Genomic DNA, 20,850 nt, shown 5'->3' with positions numbered 1-20,850 from the left:
TCAAGTTTTGGTGTGTTTAGATTCTGCAATGAAAGCTCTGAAGTAAAAATGATCAAACATTTCAACAACAATCCTATGGATCTGTTTCCTCCTGCAGGTTGGATGTGACTGCACAGACGACTGCTCCTGTAATTGCTCAAAATGTTCAAAGTTTAAAGTAAACCAGGAGGAGAGTCAGACCCCAGACAGACAGATGGATGGTGAGGACTCCAGAACTTGTTTTTTTAAATGCATCTATAGCTAATATCATGAATACAATAGGACTTAAGCTCTTCGTTGTGTTGGTAAATACTGCCTCTTCTCTGGATTGACGTAAGTGTGCTTAGATACTACACAGTAGAATCTGTGCTCTGACGGAGTTGACTCGTGTCTCATGTCTCATGCAAAACACTGATTGAATTTCGCTGATGGTGAAATAGCAGCAACAAGTGTGACAAAAAGTTCAATGAAGATACAACCTCTCGTCCCATTCGCCTCCAGGTGACATGGAGCGCATCACAGCCTTGGTCCATCATCATGTTCCACAGGCCCGTCTGATCGAGGCCATCGGCCAGGAGCTCACCTATCTGCTGCCCAATCGCAACTTCCAGCCGAGGGCTTACGCCAGCCTCTTCAGAGAGCTGGAGGAAACCCTTGTGGACATTGGCCTCAGCAGTTTTGGGGTTTCGGATACATCACTGGAGGAGGTGCGTGGGAACAATAAGAAAGGAAGTGGTGGCACTTATATGCAAGTATTGAATGATTTTTTTTTTTTTTTTTTTTTTAAGAGATTTGCATTTAGAGTGTGTTAAACAGCCATCCAATGGATTTTGCAAAAGAAAATTAGACTTTTAATATGGCAATGTGTCATGTAGGCTGTGTTTGGCGCTCGCATTAACATAATCTATTTGCTTGTAGATCTTCCTAAAGGTCACCGCAGATGGAAATGCAACCAACAAGAGATGTGCTCAAGGTAAACAAATGATTTTGTGTCCTTTCTTTTTCCCCTCTAGATTGTAGTTTGTACTACCAATTTCTGCCCTTTTGTTTATTTTATTTTTTTTCCCTTAACCACTGATTATGTGTGTCATCTCCTTCACTTGCCTCCTCAAACTCTCTCAGATAAGAAATCAATGCAACAGGTTTCTCGTGTCAGTCTATGCGGATTCAACAGAGTGGCTGTTGATGTGGAAGCGGTGAAAGGTGACAGTACAGTTTTGATTTTTCAGCTCACAGGTCTGAACGCCTGCTGCTGCCGCTGCTGCCGCTGCTGCCGCTGCTGCTGCTGTTGTGGGAAAAACATGTCAGTTTATTAAAAACTGCCACATTGGGCATTTTCAAAGTGTGGGAGGATGAGCCCCTGATTACAGAGTTTGAACCCCCTCCTAGACCACAACCCCTCAAACCCTTTATATGCTTTCTCTCACACAAAGTGTTTTTTTTTTGGTTGAATGTCCAACTTGCTCATGTTTTTCCACATTATTAGATAATAATAAAGGGAGATGGGATCCATAGGTGATAATAGACCACAACTACCTTTTTGCTCGTCAGATGTTTTTAATAGAAATACTGGGTTAGTCCATATATAGAGTGTTTTTCATCTAGTTTTGCTTATTGAGCTGCAATAATCTCTCCCTCTGCTGTTCAACCTTCACCCCTGGAGGCCCACCCGGCACTTTGAAAACCCCATATTTTAAATAAAAGTTAACTGGGACGCCGAAGGAAGGAAAAAAATAAATAAATCTTAGAAAATATTCTTTAATTCTTGATAACATAAAAAGAATCTCCATGCTAAGTATGAAGTTGCATGCTTGTTTGTTTTGCACAAGAAGCAAAGCCTTTAAGAAGTTGATCAACATTTAGTGGAAATATTACATGGGAATTCCACAAACATCTTATTTCTGGTAATTCCTGGCATGATGTGAGACCACAACTGTTTTGTTTTTTTTAATTAAATTATTTTGATCCACTCCTGGAGGTGTACTTTGGTATCAGTGTTTTTCCCGACAACATTGAAATACAGAGAGCTTCAGCTTTGCAATTCAAACATATTAGCTAGATGATATGTTTAAGAAGCACCACAGCTTCCACTGGCACGTCAGTGTTACGTGAACATGATCCCCTAAAGACGAGTAAAGCTCTCCTGGCAAATGCGTTTTGATCACTGCCCAGAAGTGGATGAACCTGTCCGGGCAGCCGGACGGCTTCTGTGAGTCAGCGTAGACTCTGCATGTTTAATTGCAGCTCATAACATGAACTGTTATTTCAGATTCCAATGGCCAGGGCCCCTGTGATAACTCAGAAGGCAGCGCGGGCAGGGGATCCTACCAGGTCAAAGGTCTCTGTCTCACCATCAAACAGTTCTTCGCTCTGCTCATCAAGAGGTTGCACCATGCCACCCGCTCCTACAAGGACTTCTTTGCCCAGGTGACCTTCTACTGAGAATTCATATAAACCACCAATAGGTTAGCATTTGTTGAAATGGATCTGCATTTTTTTGTTACACATACTGAAACATGTTTTGTCTGTGTCTTGGGTAGATTGTGCTGCCAGCCAGTTTTGTCTTCCTGGCACTGACTTTCACGCTCATTGTGCCACCGTTCGGAGAGTATCCCAGTCTGACCCTCACACCTTGGCTGTACGGGCGACAGTACACCTTCTTCAGGTGGGTACTACATCAGTGGTTCACAACTCCTGAACAAGCCAATGTGTCATTGATGTATCATGTGGAGTTTAACTTCTTGAATAAGATTAGCATACGAAAACTCATAGTTACTCTCCACTCACTAAAGTTTGTCAGAAAATGAATTGTGATTTGGTATTGTGTGTATTTCTTCGCTGCAGTAACGAGCGCCCTACAGATGCTCAGATGAGATATTTCGGAGAGGTCCTACTCGACAAGCCTGGCTTCGGGACCCGCTGCATGCCGGATGAACCACTGGAGTAAATAATTCTCCGATCAAGTTCACCTCCTTGGTTGTGTGCTGCGTGGTTTTATTTGATGAAGTTCGTTTTGTTTCTCTCACTCGTAGAGATTTCCCATGTAGCAACATTACCACTGAGTGGGAGATGGCCTTGGTGAACCCGGCCTTGATCGACATGCTGGCCGGTCCAGAGTGGACCTCCATCAGACCGTCTCCTGAGTGCAAGTGCAGCACATGCAGGAAACTCACTATGCTCCCCGTGTGTCCTGAGGGAGCTGGAGGCCTGCCCCCTCCACAGGTAGGAGAACGGACACTGGATGTGCGCAAACTAACAAAAATCCACATGCAAAATCATATGCACAAAACACTTAAATGTGCATTATTTTCAGAGGATCCAGTCAACAGGGGACGTGCTGTATGATCTGACTGGAAGAAACATCTCTGACTACTTGGTGAAGACGTACCCGACCCTGATCAGGACCAGGTACACAATTATCCAGAGCTTCTTAACTACTGTCCCCACACTGTGATAAACACACAATTTTCAAATTGTGGACTTGAAAATTCTTTATTTTTTCATCTTTTAATATATATCACATTTATAGTGTATTTTATTTTTAATTATTGTTTTCCTCTTGTAATCTTTGCATGTATCGGTAATAATCTAGATGTTATTTTAGTGTATTTAATCTGCATTAAACGGTAAATATAGGTTTATGTAATAATTAATCTTATTTTAGTATCTATCTATCTATCTATCTATCTATCTATCTATCTATCTATCTATCTATCTATCTATCTATCTATCTATCTATCTATCTATCTATCTATCTATCTATCTATCTATCTATCTATCTATCTATCTATCTATCTATCTATTTATCTATCTATCTATCTATCTACCTATCTATCTATTGCAATTCAATTAAATGAAATCTTTACATGTGCTTTTTATTGCAGCTTGAAAAGCAAATACTGGGTGAATGAACAAAGGTGAATATTTCCATTGATTCTCACAGAAGTCATTTATATCCTGCGTGTAAAATCTCACGTGCATTTAGAGTGAGACCTGCCGTTGTTATGGTGTAGTTCTCCCTCTTGTGGTTAGAATTGTGTAGCACACTCTTTTGTGTTCAGCTGGTTTGGGAGGGATGTTATGATGTTATGATGTTGTGATTTTGAGATGGTCTCTGTTCTGGTTTGGTCTGTGGTGTTCAGGTATGGAGGGATTTCAGTGGGAGGACAGCTTCCTGTTTTAGAGCTTCAGCCCAAGACCGTTCAGGACCTCGCAGCTCAGATGGCTCGATTGCTCAATGTCACCGGGGTACAGCTCTGTGTGTGTGTGTGTGTGTGTGTGTGTGTGTGTGTGTGTGTGTGTGTGTGTGTGTGTGTGTGTGTGTGTGTGTGTGTGTGTGTGTGTGTGTGTGCGTGTGCGTGTGCGTGTGCGTGTACATTCATCACTTTGATTTCTTTGGTAATATGACCTTATTTGTTTTCTTTACAGGGTAAATACTCCAAACAAACCCTAAATGATTTATGGACGTTCCTGAGATACATGGAGACTCAAAATAATGTCAAGGTCAGTTCAATAATGCTCAGCAGTGGGATGGAACTTTAATCTCCATCATTTAGACACCTGTAAATGCGATAGATTCCAGCAGACTTGTATTTATTTCAAAATGTAAATGAAATAAGGATATAATCCTGATATACATAAAACATATGGAAATATTTAACAAATTGGCAGAGTTGTCCATCAATCAATTAAATAATACAATAATGCTTTAATAATAATAATAATACATCTAGTATATAACTGCATAGGGTCTATTGATACTATTGCTTCGTTATTATCAGCAAATGCAGTCGATAGAAGAAAACTGACAGGAACAGGAAAATAAATTTGAATTAGGAATTATGAACGTTCGGTTTCCTCCGTGTAATTAATTAAAAAACGAAAATAAATGAAAACTTAAATAATTTTCTAAATATGTGAAACTCTGTTTTCCATCAATTCTATAATTGAACTCCACAGTTTGAAACACACCAAAAAATTTATTAAACATGTTTTAGTTTAAAAAAAATAAACAAGAGACATTTTTTTGGGATGTAATTAATATCGATCCCAGGCATACATTAAGTGTGACAGTCCAAGTTCAGGATAAAGAATGTGTAGTGGTTTGTAATTGAGCAATATTTCAAGGACTTGTCAAAGTGACGTATTTACTGCTCCTCTCAGGTGTGGTACAACAATAAAGGCTGGCATTCGATGGTATCCTTTATGAATGTGGCCAACAACGCTATCCTCCGTGCAAACCTGCCCAAAGAAGCAAACCTGGCTGAGTATGGAATCACAGCCATCAACCATCCTCTGAACCTCACCAAAGAGCAGCTTTCTGAAATCACAGTGTGAGTGATTTTCATTTTCGGAAACTTTTCAAGGTTAAAACTTTAAAGCAATTCCGGGATAACAGAAAATATTGAATTTTTCTCATACGTTTATTTGTGCTTTCCTCAGTTTGACCACGTCTGTGGATGCGGTGGTGGCCATATGCGTCATCTTCGCCATGTCCTTTGTCCCAGCCAGCTTCGTTCTCTATCTCATCCAGGAGAGGGTCACTCAGGCCAAGCACCTGCAGTTTGTCAGTGGCGTCAGCCCACTGGTGTACTGGATGGCCAACTTTCTCTGGGACATGGTAACGTAGCCCTGCACATTTCTAAGAGATGAGGCATTCAGTCGCTCACTGGTGTTACAACACCGGAACTGTCTTTTCTTCCTTCAGGTTAATTATTCCATCAGTGCAGCAATGGTGGTGGAAATTTTCATTTTTTTTGATAAGAAGTGCTACACCTCACCGACCAACCTGGAACCACTGATTGCCCTGCTTATGCTTTATGGGTGAGACACACACACACACACACGCGCGCGCGCGTGTCCGCACACATTTATTTCAGCTTAGTTTGTCTATGATCTATCTCTCAATCAAATCAAATACTGTCTACATTATTCGTGCGATAAAAAATACTATATTTTGAACGTTCCCACTTGGTTTTTTTTGTTGTTTTCAGTGTATGAACTGCATTCTGTTGTACAATATGTAATTATTGTACAATCAAATGTTGTTGTCAGAATGAGCTGATTAAAAAAAAGAAGTATTTCTGAATTATTAGACTTCAACAATGACTTTGCTGAATTGATTCTTGATTTCTTTCACACTCTCTCAGGTGGTCTGTGACACCCATGATGTACCCCATGTCCTACCTATTCAGCGTTCCCAGCACAGCCTACGTCTCCCTGTCATGCATCAATCTCTTCATTGGCCTCAACAGCAGTGCCATCACCTTCATACTTGACCTTTTTGAGAGCACCACGGTAAGACAAAGTTGTTGTTTTTGTCGCTGTTGTCTGTGTTCAGCCTTCCATCTCATGCTTATTTCCTGTGTTATATTTGTGCTCAGGCCCTGTACAAGATAAACCAGCTGTTGAAGATCATCCTGTTGATCTTCCCTCATTACTGCCTGGGCCGCGGTCTCATCGACATGGCCATGAACCAGGCTCTGACCGATGTCTATGCTCGCTTTGGTAATTGCGAAACGCTCTCGGACTCATATTTCCACACAGATTATCAAGCAACAACTTATCACATCGAAAGCGTCCATCTGCCCGCCGAGCTCTCAACACTTTAAATGAAACTTGACACTGTATATTTACTGTCAAGTCCATTGCCAACTGCAGAGCTGTAAATCTTTAAAAAACCCACTGGCACTTCAAATTTCATTCTACAGTGCAGCTGCATGAATATAAAATCAAATGGGTAAATTATTTGTATATGAATTTTTATTGGCTTAATATCAAATAAACTGTCGAGAAACATTCAAGTGTCGGATGAGATGGAGCGTTTACAGCTGTGTTGTTGTGATTTCTTATGTATTTCTTCAGGTGAGGACTACAGTCCAGACCCATACCACTGGGACTTCATTGGGAAGAACCTGTTCTCCATGGCCATAGAGGGATTTGTCTATTTCATCCTTAATGTTCTTTTTCAATATCGCTTTTTCCTGGATCACTGGCAAGTGCAAAACAGCTTCCCACTTTAGTTAAAAGCAACCGCTTTCTCTCGAAATTTGCATACGCAATGAAATGCAAAGAAACTCCAGCCTTTTCTCCTGTTAGCCTAACCTGACATAACCCAGAATATGTTGTGAGTAGCTCATAGATTAAGTGGAAGATTATTTTCTCAGTGTCTTTTTGTCTTCTTTTTTTTTTGACTGGCAGGATACCTGACGGGCCGAAGCCTCACATTTTGAATGAAGATGCAGATGTGGCAGAGGAAAGAGAACGAATGGGCCAGAGTAGAAAAACAAATGACATTTTATGCATAAAAGATCTATCCAAGGTTGGACATTCCTCTTTATTATGATAAATCTTTGACTTAATCATATTGAACTCTTTCAGCCTCATGTGTTTGGTACGCTTTCTTTTCCAGACATACACCAGAACAATAATTCCTGCTGTGGACCGAATCTGCATCGGGGTTTCACCTGGAGAGGTTTTGTACAGGTTTTTCTTAATTGTTTTGAAAAGTGTTTCACTCTGCAGATGGGGAGTTAGCGTGTACTTATGTTTATCATCTGCAGTGCTTCGGCCTCCTGGGGGTGAACGGAGCAGGAAAGACCACCACATTCAAGATGCTGACAGGAGACATAGACGTCACCTCGGGAGAGGCCTCAGTTTCTGGTCACAGGTACTTAATGCCAACTCAATTTGTGCGTAAGTTTGATGGACTGGCGACCTGTTCAGGATTGACCATGGATAAATCAAACAGTTCTTTTATACACATCACCAGTCCATGTTACTGAAAATCTGAACACAATTTAATTTTGATTGTCTCTATTGATTAACATGTAGAAATAGTGTGAGCATAGTACAACAATATAATATCAAATTGTTGCTATGACACATTAGTTGTGCTGTCAGCACAGTGTTGGTCAAAATGCTGATTGATTCCCTCATGAAACTCATTGATTTGTTATTATTTCCAATTGCACATGTTATTGCAATGCTGTTTTAGGATTACCTTTCTGTTGTGTTTGTTTCTTCAGCATCTTAACCAACATCCTGGATGTCCACCAGAACATGGGGTACTGCCCACAGTTTGACGCCATTGACGAGCTGCTGACAGGCAGGGAACACCTGCACCTGTACGCCCGCCTCCGAGGAGTTCCCGAATACGAGATCAGCCGAGTGAGATGCTTTTCCCAATCGCGACAAAATGACCGAATTGCCTTTATGAGAATGACTTGATTGTAATCTCCTATAACTCAGGTTGCAGAGTGGGCCATCCAGAAGCTTGGTCTCTCAGAGTATGCAGGCTACAGCGCTGGGACCTACAGTGGGGGGAACAGGAGGAAACTGTCTACAGCCATCGCCATGATAGGCTGCCCTGCCCTGGTGCTGCTGGTGAGACCAACTAGTGGTTACAAGGGTTGTTTGTGGTAAGATATACAAAATGCTCTTGTGACGAGGTAAATGTGGTTCTTCTGTTCTTCAGGATGAACCCACCACAGGCATGGACCCTCTTTCCAGACGATTTCTCTGGAACTCCATCATGAGTGTGATTCAGGACAGACGAGCTGTTGTGCTGACCTCACACAGGTAAGCTAGTTATACTAGATACATGTGTGTGGATCAATGTACGATTTAAATGAAACTGGTGGGAATTTGTCTTCGCAGTATGGAAGAATGTGAAGCTCTGTGCACACGCCTCGCCATTATGGTCAATGGCTCTTTTAAGTGTTTGGGAACAATTCAACATCTCAAATACAAGTTGGTTATTTTACTTTATTTCTCATTACAAAATACAACTGAATTGAATGGTAACAGCGAGAATAAAAAACCCAATCACCAATTTGTGAAATTGCCGATGCAGATTTGGCGACGGTTACGTGGTGACCATGAAGATCAAGGCAGCGAAGCCAGACTCTGCTCCAGACCTGAACCCTGCAGAGGCTTTCATGGAGAGCACTTTCCCAGGGTGCATCCAAAGCGAGAAACACTACAACACTCTGCAGTATAAGATCTCCTCCCCCTCCCTGGCTCGGATCTTTCAAATGGTCCTGTCTAATAGAGACATGCTCAACATAGAGGACTACACAGTGTCGCAGACCACTCTTGATCAGGTAAACCTCATAAAAACACTGCAAATTTCATCACTTTTGAAATATGTACTTGCCATTGAAATGAATTGGAGTTGTAAAGTGGTGTAGCGTACAGCTGACCTCATTTATTTATGTGTCCCTGCAGGTGTTTGTGAATTTTGCCAAGCAGCAGTCAAGAGAAGACGACGCCATTGTACTCCACCCCAAAGCTGCCGGAGCACAACAATATATTGATGCTCCGTCCACCAAATCTAAAGTGAACTAAAAATCTAGAAAAAGGCTTTTTTTTATGACAGTGGCCTAAATGTTTGAAGGTCCATGAATGTGTTGTCTGCTGGAATGGACCCTAAATACAACCCTCATCTGATGGAGACCACCAAAATGTTCTTCCGGTTTAAGACGCTAAAAGCGAAAATCACTACAATTGGTGGAGTGCTACAGCTTTTTAGGAAGCCGAGTCAGTATTTTTAAGCCGCATGTGAAGGAACGCAGTTTTAACGGGGAAGCTTACAGTGACGTAACAATGCATTATGAGGATATTGCAGTCCTTAAAGATGGATTTTGAAATGTGACTGCACATGCTCCACTTTGCTCATTCAAGGTTAGTGTGCTCTCGATTTGGAAGCGTTCATGTGCCTGCTATATGCTCCACATTCTGCTCACCTTTTAGGCCTTGCGAACTAATTTAAAGCTGAGGTTAAAGTCGTGGACGAGGACCGACGCTTTGATGGATGAACTGTCTGAAAAGCTCAATATCAGGTTGTAAAGGGGAGAGACGGTCCGTTGTAAATTCTGCTTCAGATGCCAAGCAAGATGATCTTTTATTGCCTTCTTTAGATCCATAAAGTAAGCACTCAGAGCAGGGTAGCCTCAGCACTTTATTCATGCAGCTTTGACTGAAATGTTGCAATCTCTACCAAAATTTTCTGGCAATGTGCTAGTGCAATGCAGCCAATGGTTGTTTCAAAATCGTTTTGCTGCTGCTGAAGTCATTGAAATTCCACATGGTGTTGTTTTTTGGGGGGTGGGTTTGGGGCTGTGAAAGTTTTCTTTAATCTTTGCGCTTGATCCAATGTGTAGGACAAATGTGCAGCCGCTTGTGTCATGAGAAAACACAATATCATAAAAGTGATATTTCTCAGAGGAACATGATGTCAAATAAAGTTGAACTTTTCTTTAAGTTTGTTCACTTTCATTCAGATAAACTGATCATAGTTCCAATGCTGTTTTAAAAATGTTTCACATTGTGTACTACAACCTGAGATCGGACATTATGAGCTATCGCCGTTTTAACTGAAGCTCTGACAAGATCGCTTCACATTCATGCCAGAACTTACTTATCAAGCAGTGCAGTTTATATTCATCTGAAGAATACTGAGTACTGTGGAAGTGAAATGCTTATTATTTGCATGATTTAGGAATCAATTTTAGTACCATTCCTCCTGAGAGTTTGAGAGATGCAGTGACATTTTAAATAAGTCTTGTTTTCTACAACAGGCACTTAAAAAAACAACAACGTTAAAAGTTAGCTTCCTGTCCTATATCTAACCTGAAACTGTACCTATTGAATAATTTACAAAACCTTTTTTCCCCAGAAGAGATTCACTAATGTGAATGTGTAAAATACAACAAGTTGAGTTTTGAGTCGATTTCTGAAGGAGGCAAACAAAAAACAAACAAACAAACAAAAAAAAACCCACAATGTGACAATTGTCAAATCAGCAAAGAGGATAAAAAGACCAACCAAGCACAGAAAAGTCGACATAAATTATAATGAATCTAATTAAATCTGGCTATTAAATCAAACTTAGATTAAGAAATAAACAACTTAAATGCTAACATATTTGAAAATTAAAAGGCTTCTTGCAAGTTTGATGGCTTATATAGACAAATTATTGCTTCTATCCTACTTTTTCAGTAGTACAAAAAAATGCATAGTGCTTTAGTCAGCAGCGACAATATTCTTTGCTCAGAGGTGTCGCTCACAGCCCTTACATGATGCAGTGTCAGAGAATCAGTGGGATAATGGCTACCCGGAGGCTGGGGTAGTTCTTGAACTCCTTGCTGTAGGCTCTGTGCTTTCCTCTGGCCCAGATGGTCATCTGTATGAACACCAATAGTGTGTATAATGCCACTGGAAAACAAAACATACACTGTCAGACAATTATACATTCATTTTAAAATCAGAAAGGTTGTGTAACAGGTTGTTCTCACCCGGCAAACACTGGGTCATGATAGAAAAGCTCACCCAGGCCCCAACCTATGAGGAAGGACAACAGGAAAGTAAATACTTAAACATGTCTGATGTACATTATCATGTTGAATAGGGGGTGTGAAATACCTCATATGTGTAATTTGGACAGGATACAAAGAAAAACAGCCATGTGAAAGGGTTCTTAGTAGGCATCGGAAACTTCCTGATCTTGGATCCTGGCAAACAAGTTTGTGTGAAGAAAGAACAGAGGAAGTTTGACAATGACATTTGAAGCTAATTATTGATCATTTATCCAAATAATGATTACATGGTAAACTGTACACTAAATCTTAGTTCTGGTTTAGATTAACTACGATTATTCATTCAATTTTCTATTCTTTTGTCATTGCCAGCTAAAAAACTGCTGAAAATGTTGTCATTGGTTTCGAAACAATAATGAATTCTACTATTTTCCAGAACATTTTTACAGGGTCGATCAACCAAAACTAGTACAGATTAATATGCATCTCATGATTTGATTGCATTCAATAAAAGTACAGGAGGTGAAGCTGAACGACTCACCATCTCCTCTGAGAGTATTTAAGGTCCAATGAATGGAGAAATTGCCCAATTCACACATCTGGGGAAGAAATAACCCCATCAGGATGCTGAATTCACAATAAGTACTATTATGAATGTATGTTTACGTACCACAAAAATGATTAGAGCATAGTTGACTTGTAGTTCTCCATATGCTGTAAGGAGAAATAGCCTGGCATTGACTTGCTGCAGTCAAATAAATGGATTAAAAAAACATTGGCATGGCTGTAAGTAGATGTATGTGAGTGACTTTGCTGCCTTACATGGTGGCGTATAAAGAGGGTGGTTGATGTAGTAGGCCAACCAAGCTGAGAACCCCCAGTAATAGGCACAATTCTGCAAAAAGGACACAAGCAGATAAATATCTTACCTCATGTTAAAGGTGCATTGAGTGGCAGTATTGAATTGTATTGTTCTTTTTCTTTTTTGTAGTTGCTGTGATGATGTGACATAATGTAAGTTACCGGTAATCAGAATTTTCTGAAGCTACTGCCACGGTTCACCTTTTTATTTCTTGTGTTGTTTTGAATTTCTGACACTGTCTCTGGTTTCAGGCTCCTTGGCTTCCCCTCCTCACATCTGATTGCTGCTCTCTGTCCTGATGTGTACCACCTGTGCCTGAGTGTGTGATTGTCTGCACCTGGTAACAGCGGGGTATATACTGGGTGCCTTGTGGTTGTTGGCTCGGCTGTGCTTTTGGGTTCCTGTGTTGGTAGCACCTCACTCTGTGTTCCCATGCTCGTACTTTTCAGCATCTCTTTCCGATGCCCTCTGACTTGTTGGACTTGTAGGGAACCAAAATTAGCTTCTGTTCCACCGACAGCGGTGTCGAGCGTCTTCAATCCTCCTCTGAGCCCAACTTAACAGTTCCATTTTTTTCCCTTAGTTTCCTTTTTTGTGACCTCAGAAGTGAAATCTGACTTTTATTTAGGATTTAATTGTGATAAAGCACAATGACAAACATGACTGACAGATGTCAGTATTGTATTTGACTGCAATTAGTGCAGATTAAGACCAGTCCCGTCATCTCCAAATCCTTTGGTCAAGCTAGTGCAACGCTGCATTTGGATTATTGAGATTCCTTCACTCAATAAAAAGCAGAGGTCTTCACAACCACTTTTCTTAAAAAAAATTCAGTAGAAGTGAAAACAAACTGTTATGCTACCACAGGCAGGAGTTTGTGTTTGCTCTTGGATTCATTGACAAGATTGGATTCTTATTTGTTCTTTTTAGAAAATATAAAAGTGAGGGGCTACACATATAAAGCATCCAGACGAAGAACTTTGTATTCTTTAATCCTGCTGTGGTGTGTTTGGACTGTGAATTTTAATAATGTAACTGAAAACAACTGATTACTTGCCTCAAAGCAAGCAAACTGATCCAATTTATATCTCTAAGACATTTTATGTAAGGGTGCACCCTTACTTAAAAGAAATCTCAACAGCAGCTATTAATTATCATACCTCTTATAATGTGAAAAAAAATATATAGTATTCAACTTGAAACTACTTATTAGTGTGTAAAATGTCCAGAGCACAAGGAGTTCTCAATGTGGGTTAAGCTGAGTGAAGAGCTATAAATGGAAGCACAGGACAAAAGGGCGTGCATCAGGGAGAAGGTGAGGTTACTATCTGGCTATCATGTCCTCACCTTGAGTATAGTCCTGAGAGGCATGGTCCCGTGGGAGAAACGATGCACAAAGATGGTCTCTATCAGCCTCTTCACATAGTGGAAAGTGTGACAGGCACATGCTAGTCTGAGCAGCGGAACAAAAACAGGTCAGGTCAGAGGACATGTGCTACATGGGACATCTTTACATTGGTTCAACAGGAAAGACATTTAGAATAAGTGATGGTAAATGATCTATTCACTGGGTTGCTTTCGTCATTTTTAGTCTTAATGTCAATATGCAAAACAAACAAGCTAATTTACTTTGCATTATACTATTGTTTACACATGCATTGCTCTTTTGTTTGATTGTGTTTCATGTTTGTTTGAATACCTTTAAATCAGGTTTGCAACAACCATAGTTTATCCTCGCATACACATTTCATTCTCCACTTACGTGACGACGGGGTAGGGACTGGAGGTAAACGCATATCTGTTGGAGTAAATGTACGGGACTCGAAAAAAGAAGAGGAGGTAGGTGAGGAGGGGACCCATATATTCAGCAAGAAATACCTGAAAATGGAAGAAATTAAAAAAGTTGGAACGGTATTATGCATTGTTTGTGTGCAAAGAAAAGGACAACACTGTAAATCCGGTATCAGCAACTGAAGGTCAGCCGTATGAACCATTTTTCCATTATATTTGAATTAGTTTTATTGGTGTGGCTGTTAGCACAGTTGTCTCGTAACGAGAAACTCATGGGGTCAAATATCTTTGCATATTTTTCAGGGATACCAATTTTGTCCCATACTCTGCCCTGCAATTTCATTATATCAACTATAAAATGACAATTAAGGCATTCTATTCTAAAAAAAAAAATGCATCTTTGCTTAACTGTAGTGTCAACAGTGTGTAGTGTGACTGTCCCAATAATGGACTGGCAACCTGCCCAAGGTGGAACTTCTTACCATGGTCCAACCTAACTGAGGGCCGAGATCTTTGAAGTATATGGTGGCAGTGGTCCCAACAGGTAGATTCTGCAAGATTTCATCGTCTCTGAGTGATTTTCCCTCTTTAAAAAAAGAAGGATAAAATATTTACATCCACCACAAGTTCAGCATCTTCTTAACCCATTCGATACTGTCACATATTTTTTATTGTTCTGGATTTTAGGGCTTGTAGAACAACTATTTATATTTCGGCTGCGTCTTTCAGGGGCTCACCACCTACCTCCACGTCGCCCAATCCCCTGGCTCCTTTATTATTACACCAACCCTCTCCGTATCCTCCCTGACTACATCCATTAATCTTCTCCGAGGTCGTCCTCTTCTTCTCCTGAGTGGCAACTTGACATCGAGTTTATTTTCCTTTCTCACGTGATTTCATCCCCTCGTGGTTTCTTGTGGTTCTGGGTTTGGTTTTGCTATCCATGTTCTTGTGTCAGACCATGTTGATTATTCTATCATGATTTTCCCCTTCATTCTCGACGCGTATTTAAACTGAACAGGCAGTGAGCATCGTGGTTTAAACAGATCTTTCAGGTTTTCAGTTCACATTTGCCATACCAGGGAACTAACGGGCAGAGTAACATATAATATGCTCCGCTAATTGGATGGCACTTTTAGATTCTCCTCTGGGGTAACCGACCCAAATTGCTTCAAACTATAATTTTTTTTTTTCCTTTTTTCTGTGGTTTTCAGTTGTGAAGTAGATCTCGGAGTCCAATCAGAGCTAAAGCCCTGCAATATCATAAATCACAGCTTGAATTTACTGCTTTAATTTAGGAGAAAGGAATGAAGCAATGATGCAAGTGAACCCAAGTTTACATCCATTGACGGTTGTGGAGCAACTATGTAGATCCAATAGCCACAGTCACACTATAAATCATAATATTGATCACAAAACTGTTCTCTCACCTCTTTTCTTTTTGTCTCAGGGACTATAAGCTGTTTTTATAGTTACCTTTTTTTGGCAGTTTGATTGAAATGTGTCAAATTAACAGATCAGTTTGTCCCTTTTACGTGGACACTTCATTTTGTGACCTCATATGCAAGAATATAATCTAAATGATTAGGAATTTCAATCCCACAATGCTTTGCAGTGGGAAGTTGGCTGTTCGAGAGATGCACGCATGACTCTGAATAGAAGGTTACACAGCTTTTTCCGAGCTGATTTTAATTTGAATATAATTAGGCTGTTCTCGGAAGTGAATGATCAGCGTTTAATCTGATCACGTCTGGTCCGTGTAATTGCAGACTAGATTAGAGTGAGTTATTATTATTATTATACTGAGTTTGCACCTCAATGACAGATTCAATTTTAGCAGCATCAAACATTGAATAGTTCTCCTCCGTGTCACTGGAGAGCCAGGTTGCATCATGCAATGCTAATTCCATTGATGAAATGCATACAGCTACAGTAAATACTGTAATTAAAACGCAGCGACTTACTGGGATCAAGCTTCAGGGCCTGTCTTGCTGGATACCAGTGAGGATCTGAGGAAATAACACACACAGAGAGATAGAAAGAGCATTGGATTGAACTGGCATAGCACTCACAGTTCCTGGCTCCGGGCCGATAATAATTGATCACAATGGAATAACATGGAGCTCTGCTGCTCTGATGGACGCTGATGGCCCCGGGCTTGGCAAACATTTGGTAACATTTCTGACCAGAAATGCTCTGATGACAGAACCACCGCAGGCATCAGAGGAATCAGTAAGAAGTGGTTATAAAAGGACATTTCTCATTCATTTCAAGACGGTTCACTCAGAAGCAGAGAAGTTGTGTTCCTGTTTAAGTGCTACATGAGTTTAAATTTGCAGTCAAAGTGCAATAACAGATACAAAAGTATCACTATGATGTTAATCAAACTGATGGTGAGCTAATGAGCTCGACATTTCGAAATAGTTTAAACAACTTAAAGTTCAACATAACGCCGCAAAACAGTGTTTCAAATAAACCAAACAGATTTAATTGGATGCAGCATTATTGAATTAAAAACACTCACATGATTTGTGGAAAAGGTTCTTTACGTCTCCTATTGTTGCGTGTGGCTCCACCTGAATACAATACAAATATAAAGTAGTTCAACTTGATATAAAACTATTACAGTCAAATGTTCAGACCCGTAGGCCTTTATGCCAAGTTTAAATGGAAATTATTGCCACCATACTAAATGTAACAATGCCAATAAGATAACAATTAGTAAAATAGCAATCATAATTGAGAGTGTTGCATTGTATTTATCGTAAATTAATGAAGATGATGCTTGTGTGCAATAACAATTTCTGTTGAGTAAAACTCACACAACCTGCAAAACCTTTTATTTCTAGGCCATGCTGTCCGATCTATATAGTATTACAACATTACATTTTTTACATTTTTGCAATCACTTTTTAGATACTGCTCCTTAATGGAATAACTTTTTCGATTGTTGGCAAAATATTATTGTGATAAAGCCTCAAGTATCCCGTTACAGTAGTGGCAAGTTATTGCATTTTTGGATTTATTACATTTAAAATTGCTAAAATAATTGGCCATCATTATTGATCATGCCAGCATGTTAACATACCTTATCTAAAAAACAAAGCTGCTCTCTTGTCTTGGCGTTGAGAACCTCCACCTGAAGTGAAAAAACATGACCCACCTTTTACATTTTGGATCATCCAACAGAAGTAGAAAGAGAAAACAAACTTTGCACTCGAATACAATTTGTTATTATGAATTAAAATTTATTTCTCAAGTATAAGTAAAAGTACAGCCACTTTTGAAGAAGTTTGATTCTAACTGCCTGCATTTAATTGCAATACCAGCAGGATGTGTTTTATTTGTCATCTGTAAAATATAGAATTCACATTCTGTACAATTCTTCAAAAATCATGATGGCGATGTGTTTTGTACATTGTTGCAGATATGAAATACGTATTTTATCTCTTCTGATTCTTCTGAGCCAAAGGTTTAGATATTAATTCAAATTGCGATGTAATCAGAAGTAACTCAACTTTTTGCAAGTCAGACACACAGTGTAATTAATTACATTTCAAAATTATTTTGTAAAATGTATTCATGGCAGTACAAGGACTATTTTCAGTAATGAGCATTTGTAATTACTGACTTCCACCTCTGTGATTCAATATCCTGATTCTGAACAATGTCACATAAACAAATAACGTGGGCCTTCAACTTCTTTCCGAATTGTATTGTATATGGACACCATGTACACAATCTTGTCTGCATATATACGTTTAGATCAAAGCCTATCTGATGGGTTGTTTTTAGCTACCTAACGGACAACACATCCCTGTTTTCTTCTTAGGTGCATTATTCTGTCTGAATAAGGAGTTTGGTTCATTTATTTCTTTAAAAAAATCTCCAAACAATTGTGTTGGTTTCTTGTGGACATTTTTTCATCTTAATTAGACCATGTCACTGCTGATGGACAACATATGCAAGGAGGATTGTGGGTGGGCCCACAATTTGCCCTGAAAGCAGTCCGTACTGCGCTGCTCAGCAGAGCTGTCCCAACTAAATTGGTTCCTTTACTGGACAGTATAATATCCCCCTAATGGATACCTAAAGATGTGCTGAGTGCACAACCGGGAGGTAGAGAATGAGAATGAAGGGCAAGCTCTACATATATACAATCTGCTGTAAAGAAAAAAACTATGTTTTAAGTCACAATGTGTGCCCTCTCCAACTCACCAGCACAGTGAGGCCACAGTCCTTCCCTGTTCTGAAAATGAAACCTCATCTCATCTGGCAGCTCAGTGCGTATTGATGCTTCACAGAGCATGCTGACGTCTCAGCAAAGGGCATCCTGGGAGGCCGGTTTGTTTTGCTTTCCATCTGCCAACCTTCCCAGCTGCCTTCTTGTGGCACATGTTGATGCATTTGCATGTTGGAGAAGGGCATCGGGGGTGTCATTAGTGCTGCCTGCTGGAAAACAGTGTGCACTCGGTTGTGCTCTGCCCTTGTAAATGTGATCATCGGGCTGCCCGGTCCTCTCCAGGGGATACAGGGCTCTGCTGACGCCACAGGTCATACACAACATGTACAAGCTTGTGGGTCTGAGGGACACTATGGCACAAAAGCCCGTTCAAGACCAGAATCCAACATATGCTCACAGGAAAACTATGCACACTGCTTATAAAGACCTATAAATCACAATAATAATTGTCAGTGTGCCACAACTGTAAGCATTTCACCCCCAAATAATTCAAATTATTTCACTTCAACCCCCCCCCCCCCCCAAGGCTTCTCTCTTTAATATGATATTGGGGCAACTCAGAGGGCTCTCAGTGAAATCAGATTTCGCTGAATTTACAAACTGTCAGATAATACTTTATTGAATTTCAACGAGATGTTCTGAGGAAAAGTGACATAAATCCATCTTTCAGTTCTTCTTAGGGTTGCTACCAACTTCACTCCCCAGTCACTGCAAGTCACGTATCTGCATTAGCTTGTTAGCTGGTTATCTGGCTGCTGTTGTTGTTGATACGTTGCCAGGGTAACTGTGATTGTGGGCCACTGAGTCAACTTCATCAGGAGGGTTTTTATTGTGTGGTATGGAATCAGGTTGATAAGACTTTAAACATAACATATATCAATAGCTCTTATTAATGTGTTTTTGTGTGTAAAGGAAAATCGAGTGAGTCTTTCTAAAAAAAAAAGCACTTATTCTATTATATTTCACATAGAATCTTTGCCATATAATGTTTGTTCCCTCCCGCATGTCTTACTTTAATAACCCAAGTAATTGATTAAACTGGAGGAGTCTCTTCACCATAATGGCTTCTCATAATGTGAAGGCTGATGAATGTAATGACTGATCTTGAACTGCAGAATCGTTACTTCAGACACTGCTATTGAAGCCTATTAGCTGCATATGGCTGCTCAGTGCACAGCATTGTCATTCTACTTTCACAGTAACTCAGACTTGACAGATTTTCTCTTTCAATCAAGAAAAGTGCTCAAACAGCCACTCAGCTGGTTCTTTTCATGCTGCCGCTCATGACTTTGCCTCATTTTTTATTATTTTTTTTACCCCTCACACATTTGCCTGGTGCACAACGAGCAAAGAAAACAGTGTAATTGTTTATGTTATAAAAATGAAATCTAGAAATTGTAATGATGATTTTTTTTATTACTTAAAAAAAAAATAGTTTAAATTGCCTGAGTAGCTCAACATGGGCTATTTATTTTTAATCATGTGAGATTATCACAGAAAAATCTAAAGGATTAGGAATCTCTCCATTATAGTTGTAGATATTCTCGTGTTTTTGTTGGAGACTGTTAAAAAAGCAAAATAGAAAAAAGAAAAAGGTTGCAGACTTCTGACCTTGGATAACCACATTTCGATTCTCGTTCATAAAAGCAATTGACCTCAATAATATATATGAAATACAATATACACCATTAAGTTTGCCCAAAGAGGCCTCGTTATGTAACAAAAGAATAACTATTACCACACACAGACATTCAGATAGACTCCTCATAGGTTACCAAACATGCTTTTTTAAAATAATAAAATGACAGTTGGACTAATGCCTCATGTCACAACAACAACAACAACAACAACAACAACAACAACAACAACAACAACAACAACAACAACAACAACAACAACAACAACAACAACAACAACACTGTGGCACACTGCCTGTAGCATGTTACAATTAGCCTTCTGTAACCTAGAGAAACTTGCCTGTTGAGTTCTCCAGGAAAGTTTGTCTCGCGAAATTTTTCTAGGTGTGTACAACTACAAGGAAGAAGAATTAATTGTAACCCATGCAGAACATTTGAAAAGGCGGTTGCAAGTGGCAGTCACACAGTTTCCAGACTTACCTCAAAGAAGGTGGCCCGGCTCATGGTTGGAGCTCACAGGTTTGACGTCCTGTACACAGGGAGAGATTATGACCTTAACCATCGGTACAAAGCACCACAAATCCACTTGTTCCTACTCAGATTGGAGCTGCTCTCCATTCAAGGACAGTCCCTGCACTGACCCCTTATTCTCTCCAGTCTCCTTCCATCCCTCTCTCTCTCTCTCTCTCTCTCTCTCCCTCTCTCTCTCTCTCTCCCTCTCTCTCTCTCCCCTAATCCGAGACAGTGCCAGAACACAGAATCACTAGAGGCGCTCCCTGCACATGGAGTCACTCTTGCTTTTTCTTTTTCATGCTGCTTCCTCGTATTTTCAACTCTCCCAAACTTGGCTCATGTAAGCAGATACCTGCCGGGCTCCCGTACAGCTGAATGGAGAAAGCAATCCAGTAACAGCAGAGTGGGAAACAACAACTAAGTAAAGTGCTTCATGCTAAGATTCACAAGTGAATCGTGCTACAAATACTAATGCATTTCAGGAACATATTAAAAAAAAAAAAGTCT

At 40.0% G+C, this 20,850-nt stretch overlaps 2 protein-coding genes across 2 annotated transcripts in view; one reads left to right on the top strand and one right to left on the bottom strand.

Moving 5' to 3' along the window:
• The window catches only part of abca4a (ATP-binding cassette, sub-family A (ABC1), member 4a), a gene marked incomplete at its 5' end in the record, with an annotated part of 30,237 nt that extends 20,204 nt beyond the window's left edge, over positions 1 to 10,033 (top strand). Inside the window, 27 exons of the mRNA XM_080514845.1 lie at positions 98 to 200; positions 481 to 686; positions 898 to 952; positions 1,102 to 1,182; positions 2,249 to 2,406; positions 2,520 to 2,644; positions 2,824 to 2,922; positions 3,012 to 3,201; positions 3,293 to 3,387; positions 3,864 to 3,896; positions 4,122 to 4,227; positions 4,408 to 4,482; positions 5,143 to 5,312; positions 5,422 to 5,599; positions 5,687 to 5,802; positions 6,129 to 6,276; positions 6,363 to 6,486; positions 6,844 to 6,973; positions 7,180 to 7,300; positions 7,391 to 7,453; positions 7,542 to 7,648; positions 8,007 to 8,148; positions 8,230 to 8,364; positions 8,456 to 8,559; positions 8,638 to 8,730; positions 8,834 to 9,083; positions 9,208 to 10,033. Coding sequence (XP_080370971.1) covers positions 98 to 200; positions 481 to 686; positions 898 to 952; positions 1,102 to 1,182; positions 2,249 to 2,406; positions 2,520 to 2,644; positions 2,824 to 2,922; positions 3,012 to 3,201; positions 3,293 to 3,387; positions 3,864 to 3,896; positions 4,122 to 4,227; positions 4,408 to 4,482; positions 5,143 to 5,312; positions 5,422 to 5,599; positions 5,687 to 5,802; positions 6,129 to 6,276; positions 6,363 to 6,486; positions 6,844 to 6,973; positions 7,180 to 7,300; positions 7,391 to 7,453; positions 7,542 to 7,648; positions 8,007 to 8,148; positions 8,230 to 8,364; positions 8,456 to 8,559; positions 8,638 to 8,730; positions 8,834 to 9,083; positions 9,208 to 9,327 — 3,327 coding nt within the window. The 3' untranslated portion in view covers positions 9,328 to 10,033. The remainder of the gene's footprint in view (positions 1 to 97; positions 201 to 480; positions 687 to 897; positions 953 to 1,101; positions 1,183 to 2,248; positions 2,407 to 2,519; positions 2,645 to 2,823; positions 2,923 to 3,011; positions 3,202 to 3,292; positions 3,388 to 3,863; positions 3,897 to 4,121; positions 4,228 to 4,407; positions 4,483 to 5,142; positions 5,313 to 5,421; positions 5,600 to 5,686; positions 5,803 to 6,128; positions 6,277 to 6,362; positions 6,487 to 6,843; positions 6,974 to 7,179; positions 7,301 to 7,390; positions 7,454 to 7,541; positions 7,649 to 8,006; positions 8,149 to 8,229; positions 8,365 to 8,455; positions 8,560 to 8,637; positions 8,731 to 8,833; positions 9,084 to 9,207) is intronic.
• A 498-nt stretch (positions 10,034 to 10,531) lies between these two features.
• Positions 10,532 to 20,446, bottom strand: tecrl2a (trans-2,3-enoyl-CoA reductase-like 2a). Its single transcript, XM_080515361.1, has 14 exons — positions 20,311 to 20,446; positions 17,039 to 17,089; positions 16,475 to 16,526; positions 15,915 to 15,959; positions 14,433 to 14,536; positions 13,922 to 14,037; positions 13,507 to 13,612; positions 12,120 to 12,192; positions 11,968 to 12,011; positions 11,839 to 11,896; positions 11,404 to 11,492; positions 11,277 to 11,322; positions 11,058 to 11,196; positions 10,532 to 10,714 (listed from the first exon to the last, which is right to left on the bottom strand). The coding sequence occupies exons 1-13, from the start codon at positions 20,332 to 20,334 to the stop codon at positions 11,069 to 11,071; spliced, it is 936 nt and encodes a 311-aa protein (XP_080371487.1). The 5' UTR covers positions 20,335 to 20,446; the 3' UTR covers positions 10,532 to 10,714; positions 11,058 to 11,068.
• Between the last annotated feature and the right edge of the window lie 404 nt (positions 20,447 to 20,850).

Source organism: Blennius ocellaris (assembly GCF_963422515.1).
Source record: "Blennius ocellaris genome assembly, chromosome: 19".
NCBI lineage: Eukaryota > Metazoa > Chordata > Actinopteri > Blenniiformes > Blenniidae > Blennius > Blennius ocellaris.
Note: the sequence above shows the minus strand (reverse complement) of the source record. Positions and strands in the feature narration are given on the sequence as shown.